Here is a 10937-nt window from a genome sequence, read left to right as displayed (position 1 = left end):
CCGCTGCTGCTGCTGCTGCTGCTGCTGCTGCTGCGCAAACCGTCACTCTGCAGCCAGACAAAGCGCCAGCTTGTGGGCCCCTTCACCATCTCCCAGAGACAGAGCCGGGAGCCTTTGTTACATGTCGCTGGGCACCCTCCCCAACACACCCACACATGCCCACACATCCACGTCCCCGCACCCACAGGCAGGGCCGGGCGCAAACCCGCGCTGTTACTGGGACCCTCGCATTCACAGATACACGCTGAAGGTCATAGCCGTTCTGCATCACCAAGTCACGTGGAGGGTCCCCAACACGCACGGGGTCTCCCAGCTGGCGCCGCGCCCCGTTGCCTGCCCTTCCCTCCCTCCCTCCCTCTTCCCAGGCTCCCCGCCTGCCCAGCAAGCTAGGGAGCCAACCGGTCTCCGCCTCTGGTCCGATTGGTCGGCGTGGCTAGGTTTCCCAGCAGGCAGGCGGAGGCACGCTGTTTGAAGCTGTGCGTCAATGGTCCTTGCTGGGCCCACAGCCCCTCCCTCCCCTTTCGGCCCCTGCCGGACCGTTTCCCTAGGTCCTAGGCCCTAGCGGAACGACCTCAGTCCCCTAAGAATCACGTCTGGAGGAAAGGGAAGGGAAGGGGCAGGGGGACCCAGGTTGCCTGAGGACTAGGAGATACCAGGGATGGAGTATTTCCTGGTGGGTGGACCACTACAAAGGACCAGGGTGCTGGACCTGATTCGGACCCCTCCATGCTCCTGCCCAAGCTTGGCTATCAAGGGCTAGGAGCTGGGGTCTCCCCACCCCCAACAGGAGCCCCTTTCTAGGCTAAGCCAAGTTAGTCCCAGGGAGCGTGAACTGTCTACAGCTCAGTGACAGCCCTGAAGACTCCATCCTGCAGGAGCAAAAGAAGCCCCCAGTGGCGACTAGGGAGGAGGGCAAGATGTCTTGGGAACCCAGGAGAGAACGTCCAAGTAGAGCTGTTAGCAAGAGAAGGGTGGGAAAGTGCCCACTGGGTTTACCCACAGAGGGACCTTAATGAGAATATCACTGGGAGGGGGTGTCTGTTGAAGGGAGGAACCTTTCAAGAAGCCTGACTGGGAGGGCAGGAGGGTGGCTGCTTCATGCCGCCCTGCTGTGGGAGGTGCTTGTCTTCCTGAGGAAGGAGGAGGTGGGAGTCAGCACTTGCTCTGGGGTGAGCAAGGAGGGAGGAAGTGGGCTCAGGCCCTGCAGCTTAGGGGACCCTGCCAGACGGTGGGTGGGGGTGAGGAGATGGGAAATGCCACTCCACAGGGAGCATGGCATCCTAGGGAACTAGGAAGCTGGCCTTGGTGGCCCCTTCAGCTAGCTTCTTGCCATGACAAATGGTGACACCCTCCCACCCACCTCTGTTCTGCAGACCAACATCCCCTTCCTGCAGAACGTGCTCAACAACCAGCAGTTCCTGGGAGGCACCGTGGACACCCAGTTCATTGACGAGAACCCGGAGCTATTCCAGCTGCGGCCCGCACAGAACCGGGCCCAGAAGCTGCTGTACTACCTCGGTCCGGCCTCAAGACTGCCCTGCTCTCCTCTCCTCTCTGATGCCTTGCTCCTGGCCTCCTGCCCAGAGCTTCCTAGCACCCCTGCCCTCAACCTGGTCCTTCTCCTTTCCTTTGCCTTCCTGCCCAACCTCCTTGCTCATGAACTTATAGACACACACACCCCTTTTTTTTCTATCTGCATGGTCCTCAATCCGTCCTCACTGCCTGGACCCAGGAGGGCCTGGCTTTGGAGAGGACAAGGACCAGCTGGAGGACTGGGGATCCTGGAGGAATCCCTCCATCCCCAATCCCACATACTCTCACTCCTACCCTCAACTCAGACTCTGCCCAACCTGCCCTGAACCACTGCCCACTCTCTCTACAGGACATGTCATGGTGAATGGCCCGACCACCCCAATCCCCGTTAAGGCCGACCCCAGCTCCACAGACCCCATTGTCCCTGTGGTGCCCATAGGTAAGTGAGATCAATTTTGCCAACTCATGGGGAGACAGAGGATGCCACCTGCAGGATGGGTACTAATGCCTGGTCTGCCCTAGGCCCGCCCCCGGCTGGTTTCAGAGATATCCTGCTGCGAGAGGGGCCTGAGGGCTTTGCTCGAGCTGTGCGGAACCACCAGGGGTTGCTGCTGATGGACACAACCTTCAGGGATGCCCACCAGTCACTGCTGGCCACTCGTGTGCGAACCCATGACCTCAAAAAGATTTCCCCCTATGTTGCCCACAACTTCAACAAGCTCTTCAGCATAGAGAACTGGGGAGGTAGGCTGGCATATGGTACAGAACCTGACAAGAATTGGGCACCCACAGTGTGGCCAGGCATTGGAGACTCTCAAGAGAAGCTAGAGACATTAACATTGAGAGAACCAGTGAGAACTGAACAAGGCACAGTGTATGTTTATTCAGCAAACAGTGACTGGTGCCCACTCTCGCCAGGCCTGAGATCAGAGCTGTGGGGAAATGTTGATTATAGTAGAGACTGCCAAAGGAAGGACACAGCCTGAACTACCCTGAGATCACTGAAGGGAAAAGTCTGTGAGGGTCTTGGTGGGAGCAGGAGGGACCCCGAAGTAGGGGCTGGCATTGGGACCAGAGCATCAGAGCTGCAAGGCGTGGTGGGGTCCCGAGGACATGGGCTGACCTGGGGCTCTTGGTCCCTGTGCAGGAGCCACGTTTGATGTTGCAATGCGCTTCCTATACGAGTGCCCTTGGCGGCGTCTGCAGGAGCTCCGGGAGCTCATCCCCAACATCCCATTCCAGATGCTGCTGCGGGGGGCCAATGCCGTGGGCTACACCAACTATCCTGACAATGTGGTCTTCAAGTGAGCCTGGGGTGGGTGGGTAGACACTGCATGACGTGGCCCAGCACGTGCCAGGCCACACTGCAACAGCCTGCACTCCCCACAGCAGACTCACAACCAAGACTCCCAGTAGCTGCACCCAGTAAGGCCTGCTATTTGGAAATGTTGTAAAATGTAGAATTATAGTTGGAGACCTGGACAGGCTTCTAGATCATGGCACAGTGGAGATCCCAAGCCGGCAGGTGACTTGTCCCAGGCCGTGTGGTGTAGAGCTGGGCTGTTCAGTGCTTTCTCCCTTAGCCTGCCACTGCTTTGCAGAGAATCCCCAGCTAATCCTTTGACCTGGGCACTAGTGTAGGACACCTTTGCTTGGTGCCAGATGCCTCTGGGACAACCCTGCCCAGACCAGGCTTCCCTGGAGGCCTTATCCACAGGGTGGTGCCCACTCCTGCTCTGTGGGGACCATGCCCTCTGCCAGGCCTGACTGACTCATTCCCCAGGGCCCATACTGGACCACGAACCAGAGAAAGATGTGAGGGGTGAGGGAAAAGCAGGATGTGGCTAACCCCTGGACTCTTCTACGCACTCAGGTTCTGTGAGGTGGCCAAGGAAAATGGCATGGATGTCTTCCGGGTCTTTGACTCCCTCAACTACCTGCCCAATCTGCTGCTGGGCACGGAGGCAGTGGGCAGTGCCGGTGGTGTGGTAGAAGCCGCCATCTCTTACACTGGTGACGTGGCCGACCCCAGCCGCACCAAATACTCACTGCAGTACTACATGGATTTGGCTGAAGAGCTGGTGCGAGCTGGCACCCACATACTGTGCATTAAGGTGCCTGGGCCCAGCCCACCTACAGCAGTCTCCCCAATTTCCCATCTCCCCTACCTCCTTACCACGTTTCCCAACTCCCCCGTCATGCACACATCGTGCCCACTTCTTACCATCGTTTTCTCCTCTTCCCCAGGACATGGCAGGGCTGCTGAAGCCAGCGGCCTGCACCATGCTGGTCGGCTCTCTCCGGGACCGCTTTCCTGACCTCCCGCTGCATATCCATACCCACGACACGTCAGGGGCAGGTGTGGCAGCCATGCTGGCCTGTGCCCAGGCTGGGGCTGATGTGGTGGACGTGGCATCTGATTCCATGTCAGGGATGACTTCACAGCCCAGTATGGGGGCTCTGGTGGCCTGTACCCGAGGGACTCCCCTGGACACAGGTAGGAACAGCAGCAGCCCATGGCCATTCCCCTCTCAAAGCCATAGCCTCCACCAGTCCCAGTAGCCTGACCTCTCCTAGACCAGTGATGGCGAACCTATGACACGTGTGTCAGAGGTGACATGCGAACTCATTTTTTTGGTTGATTTTTCTTTGTTAAATGGCATTTAAATATATAAAATAAATATCAAAAATATAAGTCTTTGTTTTACTATGGTTGCAAATATCAAAAAATTTCTATATGTGACATGGCACCAAAGTTAGGGTTTTTCAAAATGCTGACACGCCGAGCTCACAAGGTTCGCCATCCCTGTCCTAGACTCCAAATGTTCTTCCCTGGTCTTGCTGTCCGTCACTCCATTCTGAGTGGGACCTGAGCTGGTCCTGGGGTCCTGGGAGGAGCACCTGGGAGCTTAGCACATTTCCAACCCCTCCCCTGCCTCTGGCTCCCTGCAGGGGTACCCCTGGAGCGCGTGTTTGACTACAGTGAGTACTGGGAGGGGGCCCGGGGACTGTATGCGGCCTTTGACTGCACGGCTACCATGAAGTCTGGCAACTCGGATGTGTATGAGAATGAGATTCCAGGGGGTCAGTACACCAACCTGCACTTCCAGGCACACAGCATGGGGCTCGGCTCCAAGTTCAAGGAAGTCAAGAAGGCCTACGTGGAGGCCAACCAGATGCTAGGTGACCTCATCAAGGTAAGCCAGGCGTGTCCTTACCTGTGCTTCTGGGCTTCCATAAGGTGCCTGGCACTCTGATCCAAGGGCCTATCTCCTCAGGTGACACCCTCCTCCAAAATCGTGGGGGATCTGGCCCAGTTCATGGTGCAGAACGGGTTAAGCCGGGCAGAGGCCGAGGCCCAAGCAGAAGAGCTGTCCTTCCCCCGCTCTGTGGTGGAGTTCCTGCAGGGCTACATCGGCATCCCCCATGGGGGATTCCCTGAGCCCTTTCGTTCCAAGGTAGGGAAGGCCCAGCACAATGGGAGGTGGGATTGGGTACGAGAATTAGGTCTGATCCTCTGCTGTGCTTCCCAGGTGTTAAAGGACCTGCCAAGGGTGGAGGGGCGGCCTGGAGCCTCTCTCCCTCCCCTGGATCTGCAGGCACTGGAGAAGGAACTGATAGAGCGGCATGGGGACGAAGTGACCCCAGAGGACGTGCTCTCAGCGGCCATGTACCCCGATGTCTTCACTCAGTTCAAGGACTTCACTTCCACCTTTGGGCCTGTGGATAGCCTCAACACCCGCCTCTTCCTGCAGGGTCCCAAAATTGCAGAGGAGTTTGAGGTCTGTGGCTCTGGCATCTTTGTACACTCCAGCCCAGGAGCCCTGCCCCCGCAGCAGGACCCCAGCACATCTAGAGTGCCAGACTGCCTGGCTATCACTGGGCCTTGAGAGCTATGAGTACACAAAGTACCCTTAGGAGACCAGGGAGCTAGGCCTTTGTTAGTAAGGAGCTGAGACTCAAGGTGGGGACTTGCCTAGGGGGCTGCTCTCCCCATACTTGCCCCTTCAGCTGAGCTTCCACATCCTCCCTGCAGGTGGAACTGGAGAGGGGCAAGACATTGCACATCAAAGCCCTGGCCGTAAGTGACCTGAACTGGGCCGGCCAGAGACAGGTCTTCTTCGAGCTCAATGGGCAGCTGCGGTCCATTCTGGTCAAGGACACTCAGGCCATGAAGGTAAGGCTCCCCCTGTGCCAGCTAGGTGGTGGGGATGGGCAGGGCCTGGTGTTTCATGTCTCCTCTGCCACCTGCAGGAGATGCACTTCCACCCCAAGGCCCTGAAGGATGTGAAGGGCCAGATCGGGGCACCTATGCCTGGGAAGATGATAGACATCAAGGTGGCAGCAGGGGACAAGGTGGTCAAAGGCCAGCCCCTGTGTGTGCTCAGCGCCATGAAGATGGAGACTGTGGTGACCTCACCCATGGAAGGCACTGTCCTCAAGGTCCATGTAACCACAGACATGACACTGGAAGGTGATGACCTTATCCTGGAAATTGAGTGATCTTGCCTGACTTGCAACCTGGCCATCCCCAGCCCAAGCCTTTTATAGACGCTGTGCTGCCAGGGCAGGCCCAGGCCAGCCAGTGCCTGAGTGCAAGAAGGCTTGGCCCTGGAGCTCCTGGCCTCAGCTGCTTATCGCAGGAGACAATGCCTGCGGTGGCCCATCCCCCTTCTCCAGCCATCTGTCCTTTCCCTGTTGGTGGACAGCAGCTCACATATTCACCTCTTGCCAAATGAGGGTCCTATCCTTGCTGGAGACTAGAGGTGGTGGCACAGGTGGGCCTAGGATTCTAGAGAGCAGATTTGGGGGGTCCTACCTTGGAAAGGGGGTTAGGAACCTGGGCCCCAGGTCTTGAGAACTTTGCTCAATAAAACTGACTTTCACCTGCCCTCCATCGTGGGTCCTTTGCAGCCCACCCCACATGCCATTCACAGAGGGCAGAGCTGCCCCTTTGACTCCCCAGGCAAGCTGTATCTTCTTCCTTGGAGGGTAGTGAGGATAGCAGTAGTGGCCTTGATTTAAGCTACTACTGAGTACCTACTGTATACACACCCCAAAATTACTGAGAGCTTGGGTGGGTGGAGGAAGTGGCTCAGGCAATCAACCTTTCCCCGTTTTATGGACACAGATGGAGTCATAGGAAGGACCCCACAGCTAGTAAGAGGCAGAGGGTTCAAACCTAGGCTGCCAGTAAACTTGCTTCCCAACCAACTGCTTTACATTCTAAACCCTGGGCCAACCTCGCACCCCATTCTTTTAAGACTGGATGCAAACAGGCACCAGTTCTGGGAAGCAGGCGAGACCCTCAGTATAGGAACCTCCAGGTATGAGAATTTTGGTGGGAGGCTGGGAGCACTCGATGGAGATTCTTGGGATCTAATCCAGCCCATCCCCCATTATTAGCTCTCAGGAGAATCCTATCCTGAGTCCGTTCCCCACCAGCAGGGTGAAACAGTAACCCTGCCTGCACCACTGTACTGCTGCCACTGCATAGGGAGGTGAGGATGGTGGGGGTGGGGAGACAGTTCCTGAGAAGGAATAAGAGGAAGAGGAGGGGCAGAGCCTAGATACCCTGATTCCCAGGGATCCATCCTAGCACCCTGCCAGCTCAGTGCTCCCAGGGTATTATAACCTAATCTTTGGCGTGGGCCTGGGCTTCCTCCTCTTTGGTCTCCAAGATCCCAAAGGTACCCTCTGAACAGGTCTATGCTCACCCCTTCTGCCTCCAACAGCTGCTGCTCAGAGCTCTCCACAAGGTAGGTGTGTGACAGCCACAGCCAGCCTGAGGGCGCCATGAGTAGTGACTGCACACCCGTTTCCTTTCCTTCCACCACCAGCCTCAGAGAATGGGACTCAGAACACCCTCCTAGAGTCTGGAATGGGACCTGAAAACCATTCTAAAAATAAGAGGAAGAGCAGGTTCTAAGAACCTTGAGTTACAGCGCTCTCTTCAAGGCCTTTGTTCCGGGTTCCTCCAGGGACAGACAAGCAGCATGGTGGCAGAGATCCAAGATGGAGACAACTAGAACAGCCTCTACTTCCATGTAATCTGAACTGGTTCTTCTAACGTTTTGGGTCTAGTTGCTCTTACATAATTCGAGGCTGGTAGACTTTGGGGAGATCCTGGTGGAGGCGACACTCCCCCCGCTCAGGAGACACAAGTTGGAGGCTCTATCACTGGGGTCAGGGTGCTGGGTTCCACTTCCTGGTGGCTAAGTCACAGGCCCTAAAGTGAGTAGGCCCACACCTGGTACCTACAGTCCCAGATCCACCTCTGCTAAGACTTGGAGCCTCGCTCAGTAAGAAGGAAGCTACGAGACCCAAGTCAGACAGAGGTCCCCATCCTGTCCCCCTACTGCAGGGAACTGTCCCTACCAGGCATACTCCCAAGACTCCAAACAGACTAATTCCCAAAGGTCCAAGGCCATGTTACCCAAGTTAAATCTCTTTAATATCCCAATACAAAGTCCTGATGCAAAAAGACAGTGAGAAAACCCTGGGAAGTTGGGGGGAGAGGGGTTTCTGTAAATTCTATCCCTCAGCAGCTTTTCAGGGACAGAGGAGCTGAGAAGCAGCAGTCCACAGTGAGGGAGGGAGTGCACAGCTCCTGGGGCCTGCTTCTCCCCTTTCAAGAGGGGCTGCACCCTTTGGCTATCTGCTCCTTTCTCTTGGTCCCTGGGATTTAACTAGCTCTGGCTTCAATCCCCTACAAAAATTCCTGAGATCTCGGGACCCCAGCCAGCTCCTCCCCTGCAGTACCCCTTGATGGGGAGGGGCTGAGGAGCCCATGAGAGTTCATAGGTGTACAGGAGCATGGGTCAGGAGCACAGGGGAGCCTCTGAGTCCCCTGCTTGCTCCAAAAGCACACAAAGGGGAAGACTGCCGTAGAGCTTCGGGTCCGTAAGGGGCTGAAGTAGAAGCAGGAAGAGTCCTACACCCAGGGCATAGCCTGCCAGCAGGGGCCGCCTCTGTGGATGCTCCAGGGCTGCACATACAGCAGGGAAGCCCATGTAATTGCAGAAGGAGTGGCAGAGAACTGGCCCAATCAGGTGTCCTGGGAAAGGGAGACAGAACAGCTCTAGAGTAGACCCACCACCTCTTCGGGTAATTACCTCATCCCCTGGAACAGGAGATCAGTCCCACCTGTCCACCCACACACCATGGCCTCTGCTTGCTTCCACCTCTCAAACCTCACCAGGCTGAGGGCCCTGCCTTAGCCTGTCTCAAGAACTATGGTTAAAAAAAAAAAATTGCTCATAAACACAGTTTTCCCATTCTCCCACCTACTCCTGTGGGCCCTTGAACACCTGGGCATCGTGAGGGACTGGGGACCAACCTGTACGGATGAAGAGGAAAGCAGTGTAGGCACCAAAGACAGCTGTGTAGGAGAACTGGAACGCTGGAAACAGGGAGGCCATGAGTGACCACACCTGCATGCCCTTCCTGTCCCAGCACTATACCCACCAGCCAGAGTTCCCCTTCCCCCTGACCCAGCACCTACAGCTGTCCTCTACACCCCAAATCCTGGCCCCTCCAATATTATAGCCCTCTGTTCCCAATTCTTTCATCGTAGCTAATTTAGGGACACCCTCACACACCCCGCCCCCCAATCCAGGATTACCCCAGGCATGCTCTCTAGGACTCACCTGCAGACAAGAAGATGCTCCCCACACTGCTCTGACGGAATCGAAGCTGCTCAAAAATGTGGTGAAAATGGGCTAGGAAGAAGGCGAGAACCACATCACATTGCTCTCAGCCTGCCCTCTCTATGCCCTACCGTTGCCCCAAGCCCCATTCTCAGCTCTCATGCTAGGAACATCTCAGAGGACCAGGTTGCACACTCACCAACTCCAAAGAACAGTGGGCAGGTGAACACGGCAGGGCCCAGGCCCGTACACGGTGCTAACATGGGCAGCATGCAGGCCCGAAACACTAGCTCCTCTGTAAGGGGCGCAATCACTTGGTTCCGAAGCCAACGCATATCCATGAGGCAGCGGGCCCAGGAGCGAGGGGCTAGGGAGGGGATTCAAGACAAGCAATGAGTGGCTAGCTATTGAAGAGAGACCCTAGAGCAGCGGTTCTCAACCTGTGGGTCGAGACCCCTTTGGCGGTCGAACGACCCTTTCACAGGGGTCGCCTAAGACCATCCTGCATATCAGGTATTTACATGATTCATAACAGTACCAACACTACAGTTATGAAGTAGCAACGAAAATAATTTTATGGTTGGGTCACAACATGAGGAACTGTATTTAAAGGGCCAGAAGGTTGAGAACCACTGCCCTAGAGGCCTCCCACAATCTTTTCCTGGCCAAACTCAGGTTAGGCATGCATACTCAGAACATATAAGGGTCCAGCTTTGTTTATCAGCATAAGACAATGTCTCAAGAAGACAATGGGAAGGCCATTAGTAGCTGAGGTAGGATATCTGGAAACATCAAAATCTGCCAAGACTAACTAACTCTGCTTAGAGAAGCCGAAGGTTAAGGGAAATAAAAATGCTCTCTAGTCAACACCAAATACACTTTTAGGGGTCCCTAGGAGGATCCCTAAACATCAGGAACCAACGCTTAAAGGACACCTGCTATATGTTCCCATCTTACTGGTGAGGAAATAAAAAACATCTCACATCTCATGTTCAGGTCCCATCATGATTCCCCCTGTCCTGGACTGCCTGCCTGCTTTTTCCCTCAGCCCTGAGGACTCACCTAAGACAACCTTTAACCCATCTGCCAGGTCACGGGGGCAATCCATTGAGAGCTGCATCAGTGGGCCCAGAAAAAGGATCTGGAGACACAAAAACAGGAGCAATCAAATGAAAGGCTTCAACTATAATCCACGGCTTTTGCCCAGAAAAGGCCTCAAGTTTCCTATTCTCAGCCGGGATTTCCCCACCAATGCATACCCGAGGGCCTCGAGCCATCTCACAATTCCTGTCTCCCATCAGGCACATACTGGACACAAGCAGGATAAGTAAAAAAGGTCACAGAAAGGAGCGTCATGCTAATACAAAGAACAGAGGAGGAAAGGTAATGGAGGACTCACCATGGTCAGCAGCAGGGGCAGCAGTGCTGCTGGGAAAATGCCCTCCAGCCTGAAGCCCATCAGCGTGAGCAGGGATGTGCCTGGCTGAGCCACAGGAAAGGAAGCATCAGTCTTGCTCCCTCCCCCAAAGACCCCTGCGATCTCTCCCCTGTTGCCCTCTGCCCCGCCTCCTTTGCACCTGGATGCCTGTGAGTTCCCTCCAGAGTAGCACGCAGAGGGGCGAGAGACTGGACACCACTAGGACACTGGTGAAGCGCCGCTTGATGACGGCAGGGTGGTCCCTACGGAGGGGGCATTAAGTTCAGGGGCCCAAAGTCGCCCTCCGACAGCGCAGCCCCGCCCTCAGTTCCCCCCAA

At 55.9% G+C, this 10937-nt stretch overlaps 2 protein-coding genes across 8 annotated transcripts in view; one reads left to right on the top strand and one right to left on the bottom strand.

Annotated features, from left to right (window-relative positions):
* PC (pyruvate carboxylase) overlaps positions 1–6425 on the top strand; it is a 69596-nt gene extending 63171 nt beyond the window's left edge. For all 4 annotated transcript variants that reach the window (XM_014538088.1, XM_005864310.2, XM_005864311.2 and 1 more), the window contains 11 exons: positions 1374–1518; positions 1883–1972; positions 2056–2277; positions 2681–2837; positions 3407–3647; positions 3781–4030; positions 4486–4730; positions 4812–4991; positions 5067–5315; positions 5570–5710; positions 5788–6425. In XM_014538088.1, the coding sequence (XP_014393574.1) occupies positions 1374–1518; positions 1883–1972; positions 2056–2277; positions 2681–2837; positions 3407–3647; positions 3781–4030; positions 4486–4730; positions 4812–4991; positions 5067–5315; positions 5570–5710; positions 5788–6036 (2169 nt within the window). In that variant the 3' untranslated portion in view covers positions 6037–6425. The remainder of the gene's footprint in view (positions 1–1373; positions 1519–1882; positions 1973–2055; positions 2278–2680; positions 2838–3406; positions 3648–3780; positions 4031–4485; positions 4731–4811; positions 4992–5066; positions 5316–5569; positions 5711–5787) is intronic.
* A 1535-nt stretch (positions 6426–7960) lies between these two features.
* On the bottom strand, positions 7961–10931 carry RCE1 (Ras converting CAAX endopeptidase 1). 4 transcript variants are annotated; one of them, XM_005864302.2, is made up of 7 exons: positions 10760–10931; positions 10582–10665; positions 10245–10323; positions 9382–9549; positions 9183–9254; positions 8873–8935; positions 7961–8590 (listed from the first exon to the last, which is right to left on the bottom strand). In XM_005864302.2, exons 2-7 carry the CDS (start codon positions 10639–10641, stop codon positions 8355–8357), a joined length of 678 nt encoding a protein of 225 aa, XP_005864364.1. In that variant the 5' UTR covers positions 10642–10665; positions 10760–10931; the 3' UTR covers positions 7961–8354. The 4 variants fall into 4 exon arrangements, with proteins under 4 accessions (XP_005864364.1, XP_014393576.1, XP_005864365.1 ...); XM_014538090.1 differs by having other exon boundaries at positions 10582–10661; XM_005864303.2 differs by lacking the exon at positions 8873–8935.
* Positions 10932–10937: the final 6 nt, after the last annotated feature.

This window comes from Myotis brandtii, unplaced genomic scaffold (assembly GCF_000412655.1).
Source record: "Myotis brandtii unplaced genomic scaffold, ASM41265v1 scaffold187, whole genome shotgun sequence".
NCBI classification, from domain to species: domain Eukaryota; kingdom Metazoa; phylum Chordata; class Mammalia; order Chiroptera; family Vespertilionidae; genus Myotis; species Myotis brandtii.
Note: the sequence above shows the minus strand (reverse complement) of the source record. Positions and strands in the feature narration are given on the sequence as shown.

Excerpts from the sequence above, each read along its gene's own strand:
- RCE1 (XM_005864302.2), bottom strand. The coding sequence starts at position 10,641 with ATGGGCTTCAGGCTGGAGGGCATTTTCCCAGCAGCACTGCTGCCCCTG. Across the intron at positions 9,255-9,381 it reads CCCACTGTTCTTTGGAGTTG|CCCATTTTCACCACATTTTT; the intron begins GTGAGTGTGCAA and ends CCTTCTTCCTAG. Across the intron at positions 8,936-9,182 it reads GAGCATCTTCTTGTCTGCAG|CGTTCCAGTTCTCCTACACA; the intron begins GTGAGTCCTAGA and ends CCCTGTTTCCAG.